Source organism: Rhinatrema bivittatum, chromosome 3 (assembly GCF_901001135.1).
Source record: "Rhinatrema bivittatum chromosome 3, aRhiBiv1.1, whole genome shotgun sequence".
NCBI classification, from domain to species: domain Eukaryota; kingdom Metazoa; phylum Chordata; class Amphibia; order Gymnophiona; family Rhinatrematidae; genus Rhinatrema; species Rhinatrema bivittatum.
Window position 1 is genome coordinate 184,693,270 of NC_042617.1, and position 26,039 is coordinate 184,719,308.

Genomic DNA, 26,039 nt, shown 5'->3' on the forward strand with positions numbered 1-26,039 from the left:
GGGTACGGAGAGCGAATCCCATCCGTAAGAATCCCCCTTGCTAACTCAAAGGCTAGCAAACATTATAGGCTTTAAATATCCGGGCAGCGTGACATCATCACAGGGGGACGCCCCTGAGGTTCACACCAAGTAGGAAATAAGAGTGAGGGTTGCGTGGCGCGCGCACCCTAAGGTACCAGCAGAGCATGGTGGGAGTCAGCGCTCAAGCCTGTCCGGGGATGCTGGAGAGGACGGCAGGCAGACGCTGCCGCAGCCAGGCGTCCATCCATAGCGAGAGGAGGTGCAAAGAAAGAAAGGTAGGCGGAGTGAAGCTGTCAGGAAGGGATGATTGCAACAGTGTCCCATTGGTTATCCTTCTTCCACCAGGTCTTTGAGATGCTAATTATGTCTCGCTCATCATTCACTGCTATACACTCTAACTCTTCCATCTAACTTCTAAGACTTCTGGCATTGGCATACAGACATTTCAAAGTCCATTTTTTGTTTCTATTAACAACCTGTTTTTCAGTTGAAAGGGATAATTTGGAATTCTTTGGCTCAGGTGATTCTTTACTTATAGGCACATGGTCTACTTTTTCTTTTATTGGAGCCTCTCTATTAGGATGCCCTAACTCTCCCATTTCATTAGTATCCTTCAAAGATGCATTCTCTGAACCATGCACTGCTGAGTGACTGTTGTCTTTCCCCCTTGTTCTAGTTTAAAAGCTGCTCTATCTCCTTTTTAAAAGTTAGCGCCAGCAGCCTGGTTCCACTCTGGTTAAGGTGGAGCCTGTCCTTTTAGAAAAGTCTCCCAATTGACACGTGTTGTGGTGGGGGTATGAAAGATTCTTTTGCTGAGCAAAGTTGCTCCAGAAGCAGATTGCCCTTGGATCTATGTTGGGTGAAGATGGTTTTACACTCCAAGTCAATAGGGAATTCCAATGCGACCTTTATGGATAGTAAGTGATTTTACGTGCAATTTGAAAAATGTAGGAAATAAAGTGTTTGGGGACACACCTGACTCCCTTATGATGGTCTCCAAAATATATCGTCTTATCTACATATTTAAGAGATGATTTTGGCTTTTGTAATTTTTGTCCTTGCATTGGTACACCCCATTTAGGACTGTTTTTTGCTGATTATTCTAAGAATCATTCCTGCTATTTTGATATGGTGCACTCATTGGTAAATTTTCTAACTGAAGAATCCCTACCTCATAATTTTAGTGCTTTCTTGCTTAACAGCCATCTCACCTTGCTTTTAGAACACTGTCCCTTATTGGGTCAAGGTGCACGCTCACCTAATTTTTAAACCCAATAAAAATGTTGTACTATTTTGTTGTAGATTTACTGAAAAATCTTTCTTCCTTGGGAGCCTCAAGAATCTGAAAATTGCTTGAATAGAGTCAGGACATTAAAGTGTTCATTTTTGTTTGTTTCTTTGAAAGATAGCTGGTCTCTAAGCAGCTTTTGAGCATGGCTTTATATGTAATGGTTTTGGCCTTGTAAAACCATTATTTCCCATTCAACATGAAATAATTTTTGCTTCAAGCAAATAGCTAAGTTTTAATCTGTATACATCATGACAACTTTATTACGCAGACTGTTTACATGTATGTCATATGTTTCAGCACTCAGAAAAGTTTGAAGAATGGCACAGAAATGGAAAGAAGTGCAAAGTAAAGAATGTATATAAATTGGATAAAAATGCTGTATTTCAATACTATTAAAACAAACAAGAAAAGCAATGATCTGAACTTTCTCATGTCAGTGTCTTTCCCCCAATAATCTCTGCTTGATTTCAATATTCTCTAGTTGATTGTGATCTTTACTACACTCTTATCAGTGCTGTTGTCAGATCAATATAGTTAATGAATACTGTAAATGCTACTTTTGATTTAACTTCTTGAATTGGGATTTTATTTCTTATTAGTTGAGGACAGATGACAATCGAGGTCCTAAAAATGATGGCATTAAGATGTCTCTCAAGTCTGGGTAAAATTGTTTTCTGATTGCATAATTCAGTAGTGTTTTGTAGGAAAGGGTATAGTCTACACACCAATTTATTTGGAGGTCCTTATTGAGAAGTGCTAAAAGCAAGAAGTTACTCAGGTAAATTTATCCAGATTATTCAGCGAGACTTACCCAAGTAACTTTAGAACAATGATTTTCTTCACTAGATCTACTCAGCTAAATTAATCTGGATATCTGTGCTACCTGGATACATTTAGGACGTGCTCCCACAACACCCTGCCCGCCCTCTTTCTATCCAGATAAATTTTGCCCAGGTAAAATTTTGCTGGAGTGGGAAATCTAGATCTTAGGGGTTTGTTTGGGTAACTTAAATGACCCAGACAAACCCATTTTCAATATTTCTCTCTTAAAATGTATCTAAAAGTTTGTTTCAATGGTAGGTCAAGCCCCATGACTTACATCTTCCTTAGTTCTAGTGAAAGAAGAGACTTTAACAATCAATTTACAGTGCAGTTATGAGGTTTGTACTAGTAATATTTGGACTGCAGCAATTTGCATTTCTAAGTATCTTGTCTGTGCTGTTGGTGGTTTGAAAGGTTTCAGCATGTTAAAACAATATCACAACAGTATTTAGAACAGGGTTAAAATACAAGGTGTAAGAATCATTAATCTGTTCTCTTGTAATGGAACACCTTCAATGTGTTCCATATGCACTCCCTTGTTTTTCTTGGTGGGATTGAATTAAAACTTGAAAGGAGGGTATGTTGAAAGCAGCACTTCTTTTTACTTTTCCTTGTCTGACAGGCTTTTGATCTGGATGGGTTTTTCTAAGGGATTTTGTTGTTTATCTAAATACAACTGGCAAGCATTCTCAGCTAAATGGTGCCCTTGGATGATTTAGAAAAACAAAGGAACATTTCATTTTAACACCTTGAGGAGTGTATCTTTTAAGAATATGTGAATTCCTTTAAAGTATTTTGTGATCAACTGTCAAATATATTTTTTGGCAAACTATTACCAAAATAGGAAAAATTAAATTAATAGTGCATCATTGAACTTCCATCCATAAAATGCTCATCATTATGGAACAATATGAAATCTGTTAGGGCATTATTACATCTTGCTTTTGAAGCCTGAATAGGTATAATAATTTCTATTATATTTTCCAAAGAAGTCTTGTATTTTTGTTCCAGGAAAGTGTCTCTCAATACTGCAGATATATAACAAGCTAGAAGTCAACATTATTTATTATGTTCTAGTTAAATTTGTATACATAAACTAGTTAAATGGCATCAGGAGGCCAATACATTGAAGGTTGCTAAAAGCATGCACACTAAAATGGTTTAACATAAATTAAAATTGGTCTTTTCACTAAAGCCTGAGGATGACTTTAAAACATGGTGTGAGTGCACCATATATGCAGCAAATGTGTGAACATGATATAAAATACACATAAATCTATCCAAGAATGTGCTCGTGTATCAAAAAATATATTTTAAACCTAGCCAACATGTTTGCCTTATCTGGCTAAGTGGTGACAAAATGTCTAGCTAAATAGTACTTAGCAACTTATCCGGCTAAGTAGTGCTGTTTAAGACTTATCTGCCTGAGTAAGATAACTAACAGGCCAATACAGTAAAGCGCGGCCGCGGTTACCCTTTTTCTAACCCACTTTCTACCTACAATTTGGCCGCGTAAGTCTAACCCGCGATTCACTATCCATTTTTACCAATCTTTACCGCTTCTTTAAATCGATGCATATCCCTTTCTGCCCGTGGCATGTATATGATATGTAAACGATCGGATTAGCTATTCCCTCCCATACAGTAACGTGCGGTCCGATTATCGCCTTTTTAACCAACTGTTTTGCCGCGTCTTTAACCCGCTAATTTACTGCCTACCCTGACCCTGGCGTTAGAGGGATGTGACAGCAATAGGCAAGCTCGGTCAAAGAAGTGGGTTGGAGCAAGCGAGTAACATGGTGTGGCCTGATTCTCCTACGCTTGGGCATCGGGGATTGGCAGTCCTCTCTTCCCCCCTCCCGAAGCAAGGGGCAGGGCGAAAATCGGCTCGACACGTTATTAAAGCAAATAGAAATTGTAACAAAAGTAAACTTACTGCATGCTTCCAGCAGCCCCAGCCCTCTCTCCCCCCCTCCCGAAGCACACACCGTGGCTCCCCTGCCTCCCGGGGGCAGCCAGTGGTGAAAGCGGCTTCCAGCAGCCCCGCCGGCGAAGGTGCATGAATGCACATCCAATCTGGGCGCTCAAGCAGCGAAGGCGCATGAGCGCACGCCGTGACCTGAGCGCCTGGATGGACGTTCGAGGTCACAGCGTGCGCTCATGCGCCTTCGCTGCTTGAGCACCCAACTTGGACATACGTTCATGCACCTTCGCCGGCGGGGCTGCTGGAAGCTGCTTTCGCCACCGGCTGCCCCCGGGAGGCAGGGGAGCCGCGGTGGGTGCCTTGGGAGGAGGGGAGAGAGGACTGGGGCTGCTGGAAGCATGCAGTAAGTTTACTTTTGTTACAATTTCTATTTGCTTTAATAACATGTCGAGTCGATGTTTGCCCTGCGCCAGTGTGCCTTGCTTCGAGAGGGGGGGAGAGAGGACTGGCAATCCCCGATGCCCGAGCATAGGAGAACCATCCACTTCCTGGTACCTGTCATTTCAAATGTCAATTGAAATGACATTTGAAATGACAGGTACCAGCGCACCCAGGATACTGTATAGGCGCTGTATAGTGCTCTATACATTAAAATGGATTGCGCTTCATGGACGCGGCTTGCATTTGCATGCCATTTAAATACTGTATCGAGCGGTATGTGATCCAAACTGTGCGCGTGGCAAACGAGCTGGCGCCCGGCACTGCCACACTTTTTCTACCGCGTCCTTACTGTATCGGCCTGTAAATAAGTAAAAGAAAAGCTCTACTTAACGTGATAAGTAAGATTGATGGATAACTAGTATTTGAAGCCTTATCTGGCTATCTTGTGTATCTAGCTATATAGCACTTTTTAAGACTTTTCTGGCTTTGCTGCCACTGAACCCCATAAGTTAAAATAAATCTAGGTAACTGGTAGGGATGTGCATTTGTTTTCAACGCATGGGCAATCTGCAACGCATAAGTCCCTATTCATTGTATTTGTGGGTTTGTGAAATGCATCACGATCCCCCACGAATACAACATATCATATTAATCATATTAGTTTCATTCTTTTGGTTCGCAGTGATTTCTTACCGGCTGTTTGAAATAGGAGGCGGCCATGTGGGAGTATCCATAGCAAAAACCAGCCCTTTCCTGTGAGTCATAAGTGACCTCACAGCCCTGTCATAGAGTGGGTCAGACAGGTTGGCAAGGAGACGAGAATGCAACCTATCAGAGCTAAGCATTTTTCTAATGCAGCCAATCACCACTCTCACTCAGTGCTCTGTGATGCTATTCATGATGACGCAGCACTATTTATACCTTAAGCACATGGCGTGCCACACTCTCTCTTTGTGGGGGTAGTCAGGGGAGGTGGTCCAGGGATGGTGGCTTTACTCAGAGCTAGTCTGAGTGTCTGAAATCTGTATTTAATTGCAAGCTACTTTGATAGAATTTTCCATTGAAAAAGATATTTCTTTGATTTTGCTACAGTGCCGCAGCTAGCCATGCTTTGACCATACTTTTTTTTTTTTAATTGATCTCAGACTGTATGTCTGTCCCATTGAGACAAGCTGCTAGCAGTGGCATGTTGTGGGTTATTTTTATATTTTACCCCTGGGGTAGGTTGCAAGCAGGATTTGGGCCTTGTGGGTGGCAGATATATTCAGTTTCTAGCTAATTTGATAGAATTTTCCATTGAAAAAGATATTTCTTCATTTTTGCTACTGTGCCAAGCAAGCCATGCTTTAACTGCAGTTTTTTTTTGTTTTTTTTTTTTTTTTTTTTTATTGCAGACTGTCTCTTTGTGCTCTTTTAAGCCAAGAATTCAGTGCACTGGTCAGTTTTTCAGACTCACATATATTGGGACAGTGGTGCTCTGTGAAGCCAAATCCCCAGTGGGCCTCTTTTGGAAATAATTATTTTAATTGAAATCCCTAGTAGGCAGTGACATTAAATCCATAATTGCAGGGAAATCTAGGCATTGAGTGATTGGGACTGGCAGAGGAAGCACTTCAAAAGGCAGTGCCAGTCCCCCATTAAAGTTAAAAAGGGACCTGTTCCAATCTAAAATCTCTGGAGGGGCAGGCAGTCCCATCCAGAAAAAGATGAAATTTAAAGATGATGCATTGCCACCACCTGTTTCTGACCCTGTAGTTGTGGAGGTGAGGGAAGGGGAGGCTGAGTCATGTAAGACAAAATGGCGACACCCAAAAGCAGCAGTGCGAGAGCAGACTCGACTTAGCACTAAAAATGTAGTGCAGGCACTGTTTGCTTCTGATGATGAATCATCTTGTGTGGATTCTCATCATCAGAAATGGAAGAAGTAATAGCTGAAGAAGGTTTAGGAGGATTAGTTAGTCCGGTCTTAGCCTCCACTTCAGTGCTGCAGGGAAGAGATGAAACTGATGATGATGATGAGGAGGAGGAAGAGCAGTCAGCACAGGCACAGAGTGTGACTGATACCCCTGGCATTGCTTCTCAGGGTGCACCCACTACTTCAGCTCCAGTGCCAGCATCCACCCTGAAGGCTATAGAGATGGGATCATGAAAGAAATCTGTGATCTGGAGTCACTTTAAAGTGACTGAGGACCCGCGTTTTGCTCAGTGTAATTACTGTGCCAGGGCTATTAACAGAGGCAAGCAAACGGGACATCTAATTTTGGCATGATGCATCATATGAAGAGGCAACACCCAACAGTACTGCCATCTGGAGATAATGGCAGTACCAGTCAGGGGACCCCTTTTTCCAGGCAGCATAAAATGGTTGAATAGGAGCAGAGTCAGTGCTGAAACCTCCTTGTATTTTCCAAATGGTGAAATTCCACAAATCCACAGAACAAAGCAAACATTAGTCAAGGTTAATGTAAAGAAGATCAAGAATCATGGAGAAAATGGCTGTTAATTGAAGGAGAAAATAACTGAAGATATTGTGATCATGTGTTTTCTCTATTGAGATTTGTGAATGGCATAATTATCATAAGGGTGTATAACAATTATTGATGTTATAGACAATATACAAGGTTAACTCATGTGCTGTCTTGTAAAACAGTGCTTACTGATAGGTATTATAATGTAGCTTTTAAACAGAGGAATTAATGTGTATAAGTGTGAGTGAATTTATGCTATTTATTGTGACTGTTAGGTTAATTTTGACAATAAAGTTGGTATACTCATTCACATGTATGCTTTATAGATTTAAATGACCCCAATATTGATTGGGTAAAAGGAACATCAGGGCATGCTAGAGACAAAGTTCCTGGATGGAATAAATGACTGTTTCATGGATCAAATGGTTCAGGAACCAATGAGAGAGGCAGCTATTTTAGATTTAATTCTTAGTGGAACACAGGATTTGGTGGGAGAAGTAACAGTGGGGTGGCCATTTGGCAAAAGTGATCATAACATGATTAAATTTGAACTAATGACTGGAAGGGGGACAATATGTATATCTACAGCTCTAACACTAAATTTTCAAAAGGGATACTTTGATAAAATGAGGAAAATAGTTAGAAAAAAAACTAAAAGCTGCAGCTGCAAAGATTAAAAGTGTACAACAGGCACAGGCATTGTTTAAAAACACAATCTAGAAGTGCAGTCCAGATGTATTCCATGCATTAAGAAAGGTGGAAGGAAGGCATAACTATTATTGGCATGGTTAAAAGGTGAGGTGAAAGGCTATTTTAGTTAAACAAATCATTCAAAAATTGAAAGAAGGATCCATCAGAAGAAAATAGGAAAAAGCATAGGCATTGTCAAGATAAGTGTAAAACACTGATAAGGCAGGCTAAGAGAGAATATGAAATGAAGTTGGCCATAGAAGCAAAAATTCATATTAAAAACATTTTAAAATATATCTGAAGCAAGAAACTTGTGAGGGAGTCTGTCAGACCATTAGATAACTGAGGGGTTAAAGGGGCTCTTATGGAAGATAAGCCATTGCAGAAAAGCTAAATGAATTCTTTGTTTCTGTGTTTACCAATAAGGATGTTGAGGAGATACCTGTTCCGGAGATGGTTTTCAAGGGTAAGGAGTCAGATGAACTGAATCAAATCACTGTGAACCTAGAATATGTAGTAGGCCAGATTGACAAACTAAAGAGTAACAAATCACCTGAACCAGATGGTATGCACGCCAGTGTTCTGAAGGAACTCAAAAATGAAATTTTAGATCTATTAGATAAAATTTGTAACCTATCATTAAAATCATCCATTGTACCTGAAGGCTGGAGGGTGGCCATTGTAACCACAATACTTAAAAAGGGCTCCAGGGGCAATCCAGGAAACTATAGACCAGTGAGCCTTACTTCAGTGGCAGGAAAATAATGGAAACTATTCTAAAGATCAAAATCAGAGAACTTATAGAAAGACATGGTTTAATGGAACACAGTCAGCATGGATTTATCCAAGGGAAGTCATGCCTCACAAATCTGCTTCATTTTTTTGAAGGTGTTAATAAACATGTGGATAAAATTGAACCAGTATATATTGTGTATTTGGATTTTCAGAAGGTGTTTGACAAAGTCTCTCATGAGAGGCTTCTAAGAAAACTAAAAAGTCATGGGATAGGAGGCAATGTCCTTTCGTAGATTACGAACTGGTTGAAAGACAGGAAACAGAGAATAGGATTAAATGGTCAATTTTCTCAGTGCAAAAAGGGTAAAAAGTGGAGTGCCTCAAGGATCTGTACTTGGACCAATGCTTTTCAATATATTTATAAATGATCTAGAAAGGAATATGAGTGAGGTAATAAATTTACAGATGATACAAACTTATTCAGAGTAGTTAAATAAAAAGCAGATTGTGATAATTTGCAGGAGGACTTTGTGAGACAGGAAGATTGGGCATCCAAATTGCAGATGAAAATTAATGTGGGCAAGTGCAAGGTGATGCATATAGGGAAAAATAACCCATGCTGTACTTACACAATGTTAGGTTCCATATTAGGAGCTACCATTCAGGAAAAAGATCTACACATTATAGTGGATAATACACTGAAACTGTCAGCTCAGTATCCTGCAGCAGTCAAAAAGCAAACAGAATGTTAGGAATTATTAGGAAGGGAATGGTGAATAAAACGGAAAATGTCATAATGCTTCTGTATCACTCCATGGTGAGACCACACCTTGAGTACTGATTACAATTCTGATTGTCGCATCTCAAAAAATATATAGTTGCACTGGAGAAGGTACAGAGAAGGGCACCAAAATAACAAAGAGGATGGAACAGCTCCCCTGTGAGAAAAGGCTAAAGAGGTTAGGGCTGTTCACCTTGGAGAAGAGACGACTGAAGGGGGATATGCTAGAAGTCTTTAAAATCATGAGAGGTCTAGAATGGGTAAATGTGAACTGGTTATTTACTCTTTAGGATAATAGAAGGACTAGGGGGCACTCAATGAAGTTAGCAAGTAGCACATTTAAAACTAATCAGAGAAAATTCTTTTTCACTCAACTCACAATTAAGCTCTGGAATTTGCTGCCAGAGGATGTGGTTAGTACAGTTAGTGTAGCTGGGTTTAAAAAAGGTTTGTATAAGTTCTTGGAGGAGAAGTTAATTAACTGCTATTAATCAAGTTGCCAGTAATAGCAATGGCTATTCCCTAAGGGGTAGATTTTCAAAGGGATACGCGCGAAACCCCCAAAAAGCTGCCCCTGCATGCACCGTGCCTATCTTGCATAGGCTCGGCGGTGTGCACAAGCCCCGGGATGCGCGTATGTCCCAGGGCTTGCAAAAAGGGGCGGGGCGTGGGCGGTCCTGGGACAGGGAGGGGGCTTGGCCTGAGCCTCCAGGCACAGCGGCCATTTGCCGCTATGCCCGGGATCGTGGGCCGGCCGTTGGCCAGCGTGCGTAAGTTACGCAGGCGTAACTTCTTCAACAAAGTTGGGGGGGGGGGGGGGAGCGGAAGGAAAGTTCCCTCCGAGGCCGATTTTGGAGCGGCCACTGTTGGCAACAGGATGCTGGGCCTGATGGACCCTTGGTCTGACCCAGTATGGCAATTTCTTATGTTCTTGTGAAGAGCACCTTATGTTCTTTTTATGATTGTCTCAAATATATTTTTCTATATTCACAAATTTAACAGTTGACTCTGGGTATTGTAGCTTTTGATCATTAGGACACCCTTATAAATGACTGCAATTTACAAATCAGACAAGCATTGTACATACACCCTGTGAATTATGATATAACTATAGCCATGACAGGAAGGTTTTAATAACAGACACACTTATTTTAACTTCGATTCTTTAATTAGAATGAGGAAAACTACTGAATTCCAATGCTGTAGGACTACAAAGTTATTGGCTATTGTGAGTATCAATATATGAAAGTGATAAAAATAGTTAATTTCAATTTTAAATACCCCCAAACTTTAGGGTAAACTTTCTCATTTACCCCAATGCTAAACAAACACAAACGTTTTGAAAATTGAATTAGGCATGGGAGATATGGACTTTGATTTAGTATCTCTTTAAAGGAAAATATTGGGTAACTGTTCAATACCTGAATATTCTAACACTCTTGGATACATTGGCATCAGAAACTTTAGTGTTAAGTGATTTTCCTTGGAATTTTATTTTCTAACTACAGAGAGAAGCATTTTTTTTTGTCCACTGACATTACAGATTTGCAGCTTTACTGATGTATGACAACTCACTAAATGAATGTGCAAATTTTATCACCCTCTGCTACTCATTACTTTTAGCATATGAAAATCACAGAAGCTACTTATAAAATGTACAAGTAACATAGGGACTAAGAAGTTAATGAACAAATTGAGGACAAATTTTGAGGTTATATCAATCAGAATTGATAACCATCAGTAATGTCAGAAAGTCAAACTTGTTACAAAGTAGTTAAATGCCTCTTAAGCCTGCTTCTACTGTCATTCATTCATAAACATTAAGGTGGTCAATTACAAACAAATCTTAAATGCATCTAAAATGTTTAATGCCAGCAGATGCCGCACTTCAGTACACTGAGAGGGTAATGTCTGCCTTAGAAATTCTGGATAAACCTAATGAATTATTACTTAACATCTGTATGAAGGTTTGACCAAGAAAATGCTTCCCTTACTTACATGCCAACTTCAACTAAAAACCAATATCCCCTTCATTTTAGAGTTGGTAATTCTTAGAGCAACATTTTTCATGTGGGATTGTGCTGTGAATACTTTAAACCCATTGGAATCTGGTTTGTCTGTCAGAAGACCAGGAATATCTCGTATATTGCCTTCATCCACTATTGCTATTATTCTGTTAAAGCCCTTAACAAATGACTGAGCTAATCCATAGCCTGATGCCAAAGCAAATATTCTCACTCTGCTCCTATAAACAGTGTCTCCCCACCTTTGTCTTTGCGAAAGTCTGACAAGGTTAAATAACGGCTGTTTACCTTCATCAATAAATTGCTCCATTTTTTCTTTGAACGGTTGAACATGTTCTTCTAAGGATATCTGATAAACTTTCTGTGCGTCTTTCTCACATGCTGAAATTAAAGCAAAATTATGTACTTTAGAAATGTACACCTGAGTTGGAACTGGTCTAATACAGGCTGATATTTTTCTAATATCAATATGTTTGCAGGATCCAGTAGTCTAACTTTTCTTAGCAAGTCTCCTTACATTTCTATTACTGAAATCAGCATAACAGATAACAGAAATTAAAGTCATTTTCAGGGTAAAACCAACTGAAGAATGAAATCAGAAATATCTCTACATAAACAGCAGATGAGAAGGATGAACATTTTGGTAGCAAAGGATTTATAAATGTGTCTTTACGGAGTGATTATCTTTTCCCCCAAAGTATAAGTGAAGGTGAACTTTGTAAAAACTTCCTTGGGAAGTTTTTACAAAGTTTCTCAACATATTACTTGGATATTGTTTAGGCATGCTGAATCACTGCTTGTAACTGCATCCGATCACTGTTTAATTCATGTAACTCATTTTCGACTCTTTTTTTGGACAACATGCCATAAACAAATGATACTTTTAAATGTTTTATGTATTGTGAACCACTAACTTTATATTTGCTGTAAAGAATGAGCCAGGATTTTAAAAAAAATGCATTTACACATATGTGTGTGTATATGCGCACACACACACACCAGTCTGTGCAAGCTAAAGCTCGCTGCATATGCAGAGATGTGAGCAAACAGAAATAATATTTTATGAAATAAATCCTTAGTATATTAATATTTGCATACAGCACCATAGAAACATGACGGCAGAAAAAGACCATATGGCCCATCCAGTCTGCCCATTCATCCAATAAATGTAGCATTATAATTACCATCACTTCCTTAGAGATCCCCTGTATTTATCCCATGCTTTTTTGAATTCAGATTCTGGTTTTGACTCCACTACTTCCCACAGGGAGGCTGTTCCACACATCCACCACCCTCCCTAAAAAGAAATATTTCCTAACTCTACTCCTGCATCTACCTTCTTTCAACCTCATTGCATGACTCCCTTGTTCAAGAGCCTCCTTTCTATTGAAAAAAACTCACCTCCTGTGCATGGAAACCTTTTAGACATTTGAATGTTTCTATCATATCTCCCCTATCTAGCCTTTCTTATACTCTATAGTGTATACGTTTACATCCTTAAGTCTATCCTCATGTGATTTAGAATGAACATCACTGACCATTTTAGTAGCCACTCTTTGGATGGACTCCATCCTATTTATATCCTTTTGAAGGCACAGTGTCCAGAACTGTACCCAGTATTCCAAGTGAGGTTTCACCATGGACCTATACAGTGGTAATATTTCCCCTTTTTATGCTGACCATTCCTCTCCCTGTGCAGCCCAACTTCTTTCTGGATTTTACCATTGCTTTATCGACCTGTTTGACCACTTTAAGATCACCAGATACAATTATCCCCAGACCCTGCTTTTCCTTTGTGCTTAGAAGATTTTCTTATCCAGTACAGTATCTTTTCCTTGGTTTTTGCATCCTAAATGCATTAGTATGCATTTTTTAGCATTAAATCTTAGCTACTAGACCTTATTCTTGAGCTTTGCTAGATCCCTCCTCATGTTTTCCACTCCTTTCTGGCTGTACCCCCCACCACCATTCCACTCCTGGCTGTCCCCCCTATTGCACTCCTTTTCTGGCTGTCCCCCCTATTACAGATTTTGGTCTAATCAGCAAAAAGACAAACCTTTCCCAACAACCCTTCCATCATTGCTCACAAAAATATTGAAAAGAACGGTCCAAGGACCGATCCCTGTGACCTCAGAGAAAATTCCATTTACCACCACACTTTGTTGCCACCCACTCAGTCAGTTTCTATTCTAACCCAGTCAGTCACTCTAGGATCCATACCAAGGGTGCATTAACAACCTTGTCAAAGGCCTTACTAAGATCCAAGTACATTGTGTCTAACGCTCTCCCTTGATCCAACTCTGGTCACCCCGTCTAAGAAATTGATCAGATTTGTCTGATGAGATTTACCTCTGGTAAAACCATGCCGCCTCAGACTGAATCCACTGGATTCCAAAAATTGCACTAGCCTCCGTTTTAACAGTGATTCCATTAGTTTTCGCTCCACAGAGCTCAAACTGGCCTGTAGTTCCCAGTCTCCTCTTTACTTCCACTTTTATGAACAGGAAACCACCATCTGCCCTTTCCCAGTCCTCCAGAACTACTGCAGACTATGCTTCCTAATTATTGCATGCCTCGTGCACCACACCGTAGGAGGGGAGGCAGCAGTCAGCTGGCAGCCTGGTACAGCAGAGTGAGGGATGCAGGCAAGGAAACCTTACTTCACCAGCAGCACAGCCCGTCTGGAAGGAGGCTGATATATGGTAGTCCAGCATAGAGGGAGGGAAGCAGCTGTATGCTTGCAGCCTTGTGTAGAAGCAGATAGCATTAGTAGTGGGGCAAAGCAATGAGCAGGACATTTGCTATAATTGCACAGCAAGATAACTCCACAGCAGCTACCACAAGGGGTAGAATCATGGCAAACCTGCTGGTCCTGGTAATTAAAACCAGATCAGAACGGAACAGTTCCATCTCGTGTTTAACCAAATTAATCAATAGTACTTATGAAAAAGGATGTGTGTATTTGTCTTAAATGTAACCATACCGGAGAATACAGCCTACTTCAATTCTGGAAAAAATGTAGATTTTACCACAGATCTCAGCAAAAGCCACCTAAATTCACAGTAGACTTATGAAAAACTTACTTGCTCAGATCCCAAGGGGAGTTTGTATTGATATGCAATCAGGTATGCAAGGAACTACCTCATTTAAAAATAAATAGGTTTACAAGCTATTTCGATATTCACAGATGCTGCAAAATCTTTTTTTTTAGAAGATGAAATTCCCTATGCAAAACTCGTAGCTTACCATGGGAATAATTTCAATCGCTCTCTGCAATGGCATTATTCATACAGCAGAAACTGGCTGTGGTTATGGACTGCCGCATCCATCTAGCTTTTGATGACAAATTAATGAGAACACTGAATGACAGAACAGCGCAATACTTTGAACTTAGTGGTTTACAGAACTCTCGGCAACAGTTTTACAAGGGGAAGATTTCGCCAGACAAAAACAGATTTATTTGATGAAGACAGATGGCAACAAATGGAGCCTACTGGATTTCGGAATGGCTTTTGACAATACTTCATATGGAAGACTTGTGAGCAAGCAAAGCAGGCTGGGAGATGGAAGAAACATTAATAGGATAATCCCCTCACCCATACCCTTTGCTCTATTCACTCCAAGAAGAGGGAGGAATTAAAGTCAGGCTTCCCCCTGAACTGGAAAGAATGTCAAGGCCCTAACTGGTGAGGTTATTACACAGTGCTTCCACTGTCCTTGAGCAATTCACAAGGACACAGGCAAATGATTTTCTCTAACTGGAGATTATGATCAGCAGAAAAAAAAAGTCTTTACAGAAGAGAGACTATGTCCATGTTTTGTACAGTCCCATTCAATGGGACTGTACGGACCCGGGGGTAATTTAAGCTACGGACCGCCGCTACGGACCCCCAGGTAATTTAAGGCATTTGGGGTGGGGGATTTAATTTAAAGGGTCGGGGTGGGTTTTAGGGGGTTTTAGTGTGCCGGGGTGGGTTTTAGGGTGTTTTAGTGTGCCGCTGGACCCCCAGGTAATTTAAGGCATTGGGGGGGGTTCGGGAGGGTGGGGGATTTAATTTAAAGGGTCGGGGGTGGGTTTTAGGGGGGTTTAGTGTGCCGGTTTTCCTGCCCTCCCTCTTCCCCCGATTTACGATTTTTTGACGATAAATCGGGGGAATTGGTATTGTATCATGGCCCTAACGATTTTTGACGATTTAAAATATATCGGACGATATTTTAAATCGTCAAAAAACGATTCACATCCCTAATATATATATATATATATATATATATATATATATATATTTGTGTTTTACAATTGTACCCTCCTCTGTACTGTGAAATGACAATCTAGAAATCAAATGTAGTACTTTAAGCACAGTGGGAAAAACTACTCATTGCTGAGGTGGAATACAAAAGAGGAAATTAAGTATAATGAGGTCCACATTCAAAGCCATTTAGATGAATAACTCAAAAGTTATCCACCTAAATGGCACAAGTAGCATATTCAGCCACTTAGAGCCGGATAACTACTTATCCAGCTGTAATTTAGCCAGATAAAAGAGGGGCATTTCAGGGACATTCCAGGGAAGGGCAGAGATATCCTGCTAACCTAACCGAAAATTGAGTATATCCAGCAAGCTTAGCAGGATAACTTTAGACCTGCTTTAGAGTCTGCTTTAGAGCAGGTCTAACGTTAACTGGGCCTTGTGTGGCCAGATAACTGCCCGCTTTTCTGGATATCTTTAAAAGATATCCTGGTAAGCAGGGGGTTATCTGGGCATCAGGACCAGTGCTAGCATTTTTGCTGCCCTGTGCAAACAATTACTGTGCTGCTCACGTCCTCATTTTTTTTTTTTAAACAAAGAATACCCCACCTCAATTAAACATGCAGAACACAGACTCACCCTTACCAAATTCACAATAAAGAGACTATAAACAGAAGATGAACAGGAAACTGGAAACTGCAACAAGCTGGACTCTATGCAATGCAGCAATGGAGAAACAGAAATATCACCAGTCCTCATAAATCACTGATCAAACAAAATCAAGGTATATAAATCAATCACATTACTAAAACCATACTTATAAAAAGAATATTGCCAATGATCTACGGAATAGAATAACATCCAATAATTAACAGCTCATGAGAAATATTTAAAATTTATCAAACAATAAATTATTTCAAAATGGCAGACAGACATCCAATAAGTAAAATTAATAAGGATGGAAAATTCACCACTCTCCATACCTGAAAACCTTTTATTTCCAGTCATCCTGAGTAAGGCATGAATTAGTGAGTCAGTACAAATATTCTTCACACACACATACACCCAGGAAGGCTCCCATTTATTCATACCCATACCCCAGACAGGTTCCCATTCACACACACATCCACCCCAGTCAGGCTCCCATTCACACAACCCCCACCCCAATCAGGCTCCCATTCACACACCCCAGGTCAGGCTTTCATTCATAGACACCATACCCCAGGTCAGGCTCTCATTCATACACACACACACACACACACACACATTCCAGTGGGAGCCATTCTGCTGCTTCTCCCCAATATGCTGATTCTCATGCATCATGAAATCAGCATAGAAAATGTGCTAGCTGCACATGTTTTGAATAGTATACAGGATATATTGGATGGAATAAAAATCGACTATATTGGGGGATGGATCGGCTCGGTTATATTCGCGAATGATGCAATGAGATGACCTGGTTGAAGACTATCCTTTATTACTTCCAGATAGTCTCTATTCCGCCGCAACACTATCTCACTGAGGACCTTTTGAGTTTACAACATTTTTCCGGAGGAAGGACATAAGCCTCCGTGGGTTCGCCGGCTTGGTTGGAATTGAAGAATTGTGAACCATCTAATGGGATGATCTGGCTGAGATGTTGTTCTGTTTTTGGCGTTTTCACGATTGAGGAGAGACGACCTGGTTGAAGACTATATGAGATGCTTTATTACTTCCGTATATCGTTGAGGTGGAGTAGAGACAACCTTATTGAGGACTATTTGAGAGGATACATCATTTTCGGAGGAAGGATAAAAGTCCCCATGGGTTTTTGAAGTTGCGAGTCTGAGTTCAGACCGCGAAAAAAAGAGATTAAATAAGCCATTTCTGTGCTGTGGGAATGAAGGGAAGATCTGATTTGGAGATGTAAAGTTTGGCGTGGACAATTCCCCTGAAGCAGGACCTTTGGGTTTGAAATGGGATCGTGTCAGAATTTGGAATTAGAACATTGTCTTCTATGGGGATAAATATTATTTCACTTGGAAAATATACAGAGGAGGTGACTGGTTTGCACTGATACCACTGACTTTTTTGGATTTTCCCATGAGAGATGTATTATTAACACTGAAGTTCGTCGAGACTTGGCAATACCTATTGCAAGTGACTTTTATAAAAAATGAAGTAAATACAAAAAAAATATTGGAGTTATAAATAAAGTTATGTGACCTATGACCAATTGTGAGTTTGATTGACAGACAAACTCCTTGTGTATGGCTCCTACAAATCAAATTATAAAAAAGTCTAAGGGATTTGATTGAGTATGCGGCTAATCGAAATGATATAAAAGTAAAACCAGTGAAACCAATTGTATTTTTGAATAGTATTCACCAGCACTGAGAAGGAGTAGAGGAACGAGCTCCTTCTTTCTTCGGCCGCCAGTAGGATGGGGTCCGCTGGCGGTATCGGAGGCCTCATCCTCTTCTGGGCCGCCAGTGAAATGGGATCCAGCGGTGGCCTCATGGGCCTCTCTCTCTTCTGGGCCACCGGTAGGATAGAGTCCACCATGGCTTCACGGGCCTCCTCTAGTGTTGCTGGTGGGATAGGTCTACCGGCGGCTTCACAGGCTGCTTCTTCCACCACCCCTCCAGGTGTGCTGCCCTGTATAATTGCACGGTATGGAGACCCGGTAGCACCAGGCCTGCCGAGCATACAAAGCCGGTTAACTGAAAGCTCTAAAGCAGGTCTAAAGTTATCTGGCTAACCTGGTGGATATAGCCAATATTCAACTAGGTTAGCAGGATACCTCAGCCTTCCCCTGGAATATGCATTCTTAGGTACAGAAATCCCTTTAGGCATGTATGTCCATTCATAGCACATGAGCAGTCGAGCATTATTAGACAGATGTACTAAATAATTTATCCCACTTTATATTTATTGAAAATATTCTCAATACAACTAGTCCTATATTGCTTTTAAGAACAAAATTAATCTGGATGAAAACTAGGCAAGCATGACACTTTTTTCTCTTCACAGTAATTAGAAAAAAACCCTGAAACAATCACATCCATATACACACCCCTTAAATGTAATATATCTTGTTTCTTTTGCAGGCTCTTACCACATCAGTAAGGGCCTGATTCATTATGGCATTTCTTCCATTCTGTATATGTAGGAAAATTCCTTTATGAATCGGGCCCTAAATTTGAAGATAATCTACTTTACAATTGCAAAATTAAAATTCAACTACATAAACCAGAAAATCATCAGGCACCACTCCTGACAAGAAATATGAACTACTAATTGAAAACAACAAATATCCAGTGGCAAATTTATATCCTCTGCTACCCTTATCCATGTGGATAGTCAGCTACTCCGTCCTCCCCATTATGGTGTGGCCCTACAACTGATGTAAAACAAGTGACACACAGCAAAGCTGCTGTCTATAGACACTTCCTAGTCTGCCAGTTGGTACATCTGATCCTGCAGATATCAGTATAGACTCTCCAATGAGTTATTTTACAGTTTACAAGTTAGTGGATAGTCCAAGAGACATTTGTTCAAACATTTCATATACACACATGCACTCATACATATATACACCCATGTACACCGTAAATGCATATTGGATAATTTGCAATTAGGAAATGGAGAATGAAAAAAACTGAAAATCAAGATAACTTGGAAAAAAACCCCAGAAAAACATTAACAGTAACTCATCTAACTACAACAGTGCTAGTTAAATTGTAGCCTGCAACAAAAATGACAGCTTTACAGAACTTAAATACCAAACATTAATCCCATCCCTGTTCCACATCAGGCAAGATATGCTCCAGGAGGAGGATTAATCGGTACTAAGCTCTGTACTGACATTTAAAAAGTTACAGTGCAGGGAGACACTATTCTATTCTTCACTAACTTTATCTCCTCAAAATTGTGTTTTGATGTAAATAATCCAAGACGCTGTGCCAATAAGGTTCTGGACATCACATCTAAGAGGAATCATCTGAACCAGAAATTGTTTTATTTAGAAGATATATAGCTATATGATCTCTTAATAAAATAGATGCCTGTCTATGCACTTATTCAACTTTTAAAATTACTATCTACAACTTGAAAGTCATAATTTAAAGCAGGTAGGCAGGCAAGGCACAATTTATGTTTTAAGAACTACAAGCAGCAATCAAATGCACATAAAAATTTCTTAAAGTCATTGTTCAAATTACAGTACAGTACACTGAGGGATCAAGGTCTTCCTGAGACAATTCCTTGTTTGGAGTTGTAAGTACAGTAAAACATGAATCACAAATTGACTGAAAGTCTGGCTTTAGTTTACATCTGATTTAAGAATAGGAGTCTGCTAGTTGTGCAGATAGTCTGTTAACCCTTTCCGTAATGGCTATAGGACTATAGAGATGGACTAAGATATTGCCCAACATCATGGGCACTACAGTAAGAACACCTTAATACATTAATATTGCTCATCAAGTCAACACACATATAATGTGGACATCAAGGGCCACAACTTTATTAGCATATACAACCATGTGACAACAACAGAGCCAGCCAAACAATACAAAACTCTTCCATCCTGTTACCTGGTAAGCCCATCAACAATTCTCCCAGCAAATAGTCTACTCTTCAGACATCATTCAGCTGATCACAATCAGTGGGATTACCCATCGCAGGTACAATTACTGTATATACTAGTGTATAAGCCTATCCATGTATAAGCTGACCATTTTTTAACCTCAAACCAGAAAAATGCATATAGGCAACGATTCAAAATTTGATAGCCTACAGTGGTACCTGCAACAAACTGTCAGAAATAGGCCATTCTTTTTAAGCATAACTGACTTTATTGAACATTCATTTTTTTAAATAAAGTAAATCTCCTTCAAAAGCATTTTCTCAATCTGTGGTGCCAAATAGTTGCTCAAAATTGGCATCCGTTATCTCGTTGGTGAACACGTTGTCGTTTTCTGTCGTCATTGCCATTTTCTCACCATTTTCATGGACATCGCTTTCAGCATGACATCTTCGGTGCTGTCCATGGCATTGCTTACAATGCATTTCAAGAAACAATGGTGAACCCATGTCTGAAGGATCCTCATCCCATGCATCTTTGACCCAAATTGCAACAAGATCAATATCAGGCTTCATTAAATTCCCTCCTGTGATTACACATGTCTCCAGAGCACATCTACTCCTGCGACATCCTTCTAACATGATCCTTGAACGGCTTGTTTAGGCAAACACTAAGCAGCTGCAGCACTGATGTCAGGCAGCCAGGTATAACAGCCAATGTAGTACTTTCATGTTTATATTTGCACTGAAATGCTAATCCGTAGCAAACAGTGGTGTATCCATTGTGATACAAGCAGGCCACAACTCAAGGTGACCAGTTTTTAGTCTAAAATTTTGCTATCAAGTGCACATTAAGCTGAAAACATTTTTAAAAGCTGATCTCAGAGAAGAAATTTCTCAGCTTGTACACAAGTATATACTGACCCCAAATAACAGTCGTACAGCTGTATTCCACTTGCACCAATGTTGCCATCATCCAGTGCGACAGCATCTAATCACATTAATGGGTTTTGGGGATCTCCCACTATTGTCCACTACCATCCAGATAAAGTAGATCTATATTGTCCTAAACACAATGATTCAGTATCCTGCCACAGACATGGGACAATTGTAGAGACTTGTCTCTGCTGCCCCTCCCCCCCATGCCCCTCCCCAAAAACAGCACAACCCTTTAACAATAGATAAAGCAAAGGTGCTCACATTTAACGTGTTCTCTGTAGATAGCAGGTCAAACCAGTTGCAACACTGGGTGACATCTGATGGCACCTAAAAGGATAGCTTTTAGGAGCATAGAAAGATGGAGACAGTCTTTCTGAGCATGTGTGTGTATTCCCGCACAAGCGCCACATGCGAGTCTCCTCAGTCTGAAGAAAGCTAATCTTCAATTCTCAGACTGTATGGTTGGTTTATACTTCTGTCCATGCAGAACACATGTTACAGGTGAGCAGCTTTGCTTTCCTCGTGGACAAGCAGGACTAGGACCAGCTGCACAAGTAGGTGAGACCCAAATTATGCTACATACTTTACAGAATATAATGCCAGAGGCTGGATAACTGCCAAAAGACAAATAAGCTCTTTAGAATGGCCTATCCAAACTGTTGTATTGACACACAGCATTTTCTAGGCCAGTGATGGCAAACTCCAGTCCTCGAGTGCCACAAACAGGCCAGGCTTTCAGGATATCCATCATGAATATGGTGGAGATAGATTTTCCTACATAGGAGGCAGTGCATGCAAATCTATCTTATGCATATTCAAAGTGGATATCCTGAAAACCTGGCCTGTTTGTAGCACTTGAGGACTGGAGTTTACCATCACTGTTCTAGGCAGTCATAACTAGTAAAGGTATGGATGAGACACCAAGTGGCAGCCCTATCATCTGTCATGGATGCAGAGTGAAGACATGCTAAAGAAGATGATGTAGCCCTGACTTGATGAGTTTTATTGTTCCTTTAAGATGATGCCAAGATTGATTATAGCAGTAGGAGATGCAGATATCCAAGTTGAAAGTTCTCGTCAATGAAGAATTCTAATTTACTGGGTTGAAGATTTTATTTTGAGCTTGTTCTTTGTAAAAAGAAAAAAGCTCTTCTGCAGTCCAATGCATGACAAGCCTGCTCACCCTTATTGGCTTGCGGCCTTGGAAAATTTTGGCATGACAATAGATTCATTTAAACGAAACAGACAACTTTTCATAGAAATTCTGGATGAGTTTTCAAAACTACTGTTATGGAAAATCTGAGTATAGGGATAATATGATACCAAGGCTTGTAGCTCACTTACTTTCCAGGCAGTCATCACTGCTATTAAGAACAATAATCTTTCCAAGAGAGAACTTCAGTTGTGCACTAGCCAAAAGGTTCAAATAGTGGTTTCATGAGTTATGCTAAAACTACATTTAGATTCTAGGGTACAGGAGGTTTAAGATGATTTAGTCCTTTCAAGAATCTGGCAACTAAAAGGTCGCTGAGAAATAGAAAACCTTTGAAATGTTCATGGTATGCTGCTATAGCACTGAGATGCACTCAGACAGTCTTCAGTCCTGCTGAGGAACGTAAAACAGGTACTGAAGGAACATGGTAACAGGATAGGTAAATGATTCTACTGTAGAGCATCAGATAGAGAACTTTATCCATTTGAAGTTATAAGATATTGCTGAGCACTTTTTGGATGCTAGAGGAACTTAGACAACTTAATAAAGCAACTGTAGAGAAGATACTAGTTTGCTTTTGACATCCATGCAGTCAAAGCTAATAACTGAAGGTTGGTATGTAGAAGGTTCCCATCATTCACTGTGAATAAAGAGGGGAATATGTGCAATTTGACTGGAAATTGAATAGTCAGGTGATTTAGCCATGGAAACTGAATTTGGCAAGGTGAAAAAGAGGTTACTATCATTTGAACTATCTTGGTTATAAGTTAAACTGAGAAAAATGCAAAGGGGGTGGCTTCTCAATTTGTGGGTCGGAACCCAAATGGGCGGATTTTAAATGCTTGTGCAAATCCGCCCTGATTTACGCGAGCAGGGACTTGTGCGCCGGCGCGCCTATTTTCCATAGGCCGCCAGCGCGCGCAGAGCCCCGGGACGCACGTAGGTCCCGGGGTTTTTGGAAGGGGGCGTGTCGGGGGCGGGACCAGATGACGGGGCGTTTCGGGGGCGGGGCCAGGGGCGTGGTTGGGGGCGTGGCCGCACCCTCCGGAACCGCCCCCGGGTCGAGTCTCGGCACGCCAGCAGCCCACTGGCGCGCGTGGATTTACGTCTCCCTCCGGGAGGCGTAAATCCGTGGATAAAGGTGGGTGGGGGTTTAGATAGGGCCGGGGGGGGGGTGGGTTAGGTAGGGGAAGGGAGGGGAAGGTGAGGGGAGGGTGAAAGAAAGTTCCCTCCGAGGCCGCTCCGATTTCGGAGCGGCCTCGGAGGGAACTTGCCTGCTGTGCAAACAAAAGTACGCGATCACGCTTTTTTTAAAAATCTACCCCAAAATGCAGTTACAAAACTTTCAGCTGTGGTCACAAGTGCCTCAAATGTTCACCATTGGTCTCCTGGAGCAATACATGAGAACATGTTTATTTAATGAAGTTGCAAATAGATCTAGGATTGGAGAGCCTCATAGTTGGAACAGTTTTTGAACTACTCAATTGTCTAATGACCATCTGCATGATAGCTAACTGATGACTTAATTTGTCTGTTATCTGGTTTTCTCTCCCAGGAGATAGATAGCTTAAGTAGTATTCTTTGGGAAATTGCCCATGTCCAAATTTTGCAGGCTTTTGATAAAGATTAAAAGAGCCCATCTCTGTTTTTGATATGAAATATTAGGAAATATCATTGTCATTTCCCTATTTCATTTCATTTTTAAAACAAAAATTGAAAATCCAAAGAAATGTTGTTGGTTTTCACATTTAGTTTTGGAAAAAAAAAAAGTCATCTAACTGACCTAGGCACAAGCTCAAATCAGCAAACCCCTGAGCATGATGCTGGCACCTTGGGCCTGGGCCCAGGCCAAAGCCCCAGCATCGGGACCAGACCTCAAAGCTGAGACTTTGCATGGAGCCTAAGCCAAGGTCACGGCGACCTCCTGTAGTCTAGGCCTACTCATGGCCCAGGCATTGGCCTGGGCCTAGGCTTCTTCAGATTCCCCTCCCCCCCAAGACTGAGTAAGTGGGAGCCGGGGAGGATCCTGGCCCTCGCATTTTTCCGGATGGGAGGGATGGGTGCGAGGAGGCCTTGGAGACACAGTTTCTTTTCTAAATCCATTTTTGGTTTTTTTTTGTTTTAAATATTTTTATTGGTTTATTTCATTTTTGTAAACTTAAGTGAAATAAACATGAATTAAAACAAAATTTGTGGAAAAAACAATCCAACAATAAAATTAAAAAGCAAAACATTTTTCAAGCACATCCCTATTAAATATTGCTACTTGGTTGTAGATTTGGATTAATACTACCTTGTTCTTTAGCCTGGTAATGACAATGATAATTTAGTTTTGTTATTCCAATTTTCAACAAATCACCAAACAGTTTACAATAACATATAAAACATTATAAAACAAACATTATATAATGGAATCATACTTAATAAAAAAAATTCAATAAAATTCAATTAAAATACATGAGAATACCAATAAACAAAAAACCAGTGGTAAACAGCCATGATTTAATCAATATTTTACATTTTAAATAATTTTTTTCACTGCATAAATCTAGAGGCAAAAAGTTCCAAGGACTAGAACTTGGAATTGAAAGAGCAAGTTTGCTTACCATAAACGGTGTTTTCCATGGATAGCAGGGAGAATTAGCCATGTAATTTGAGGATCGTTCTCCGGTCCTGTAGCTGGCAGAGCTCCTCCAAGCATACAGAGCTGAGATCCATGTGCCTGCATGCCTATATAGCCATGTGGTTCCCAGTCCACTTCAGTCTTTTACCCAAGCATGCATTTGCACCTACAGAAGACTGTCCAGTGAGGTGGGCGGGATAGCATGGCTAATTCACCTGCTATCCACAAAACCCATCATTTATGATAAGCAAACTTGTTCTTTTCCACAGATAAGGAGGGTGGAATTAGCCATGTAATCTGCCGAGTCCCTAGCTAGCAGGTTGGGCACCCCCTAGTCTCTGGAGGCAATGGTAATCCAGCTCCCATCTTAACAGAAGGCGTGCTCAACCTGTCACATCGTTGTGGGCAGTCTCTAGATATTCTTGCCGAAAAAAGGGCTTGGCCCCTCTGCCATATCCGCAGCCCTCCACTGGCTAAGGCAGTCATGTAAAGGTAGGGTATGTACTGATGACCACAATGTGCTGTACGTGTGTCCTGAATAGATACTTCATTCAGGTAGGCGATGGGTCCTGTTCATCGCTGTAATTCAGCGAGCATTTAATGATGTAGATATGGCACCCACTGTCCAGCTATGCCAGATCAGGGTACTCTGAGAATCCTTGATATTGTTCTCCTGGAGACTGGAAGGCTGGAGGACATGAAGTTGTGAAGTTCTGGACACAGAGTGTGAAAGTCTGACATAGCAGACTACTGCTTGCTTATGCTTACAGCCCGGTGTGTGAAGCTGTGCTTCCTTCTTGGATCTATGTGGTTTCTGGAAGTTGGCAACCTGGGCAAGGAGTAATGTTGATAACTCCCTTGAAATGGAAGGAGGGGCATGCTCTTGATGTTACCCATCCAAGTTAATTATGATCCAGTGCTTGCAGTTCACCGTCTCTCCTCGTTGGTGATCCAGGTGACCCAGGACCGCATTCCCCAGGAGGGAGATCTCACGTGGCTACCAACCATGGGTTCAAGAACAGCAGCATCAGCTACTTCCCGAGTAAGTTGAGATCCACATCCAGAACGCCCTCATGCAACCCGAGGTCTATGGGTGGCGTTGCACCAAGAAGCTCTCAAGGGGAAATGGCAGAGGACTAGCGCTAGCATTTACCCTACGGACGCTGTTGTTAGACCCGTCTAAACCACAAGTGAAGGCATAGCAATAGCCGATCTGGGCAGGAGAGAGAGTCCTTGTCCTCCACGGCACCCTGGATA

At 40.8% G+C, this 26,039-nt stretch overlaps 1 protein-coding gene across 1 annotated transcript in view; it reads right to left on the bottom strand.

Moving 5' to 3' along the window:
* FMN2 (formin 2) overlaps positions 1–26,039 on the bottom strand; it is an 828,101-nt gene that overhangs the window by 304,716 nt on the left and 497,346 nt on the right. The window contains 1 exon segment of the mRNA XM_029594024.1: positions 11,486–11,578. Within this exon segment, the coding sequence (XP_029449884.1) occupies positions 11,486–11,578 (93 nt within the window).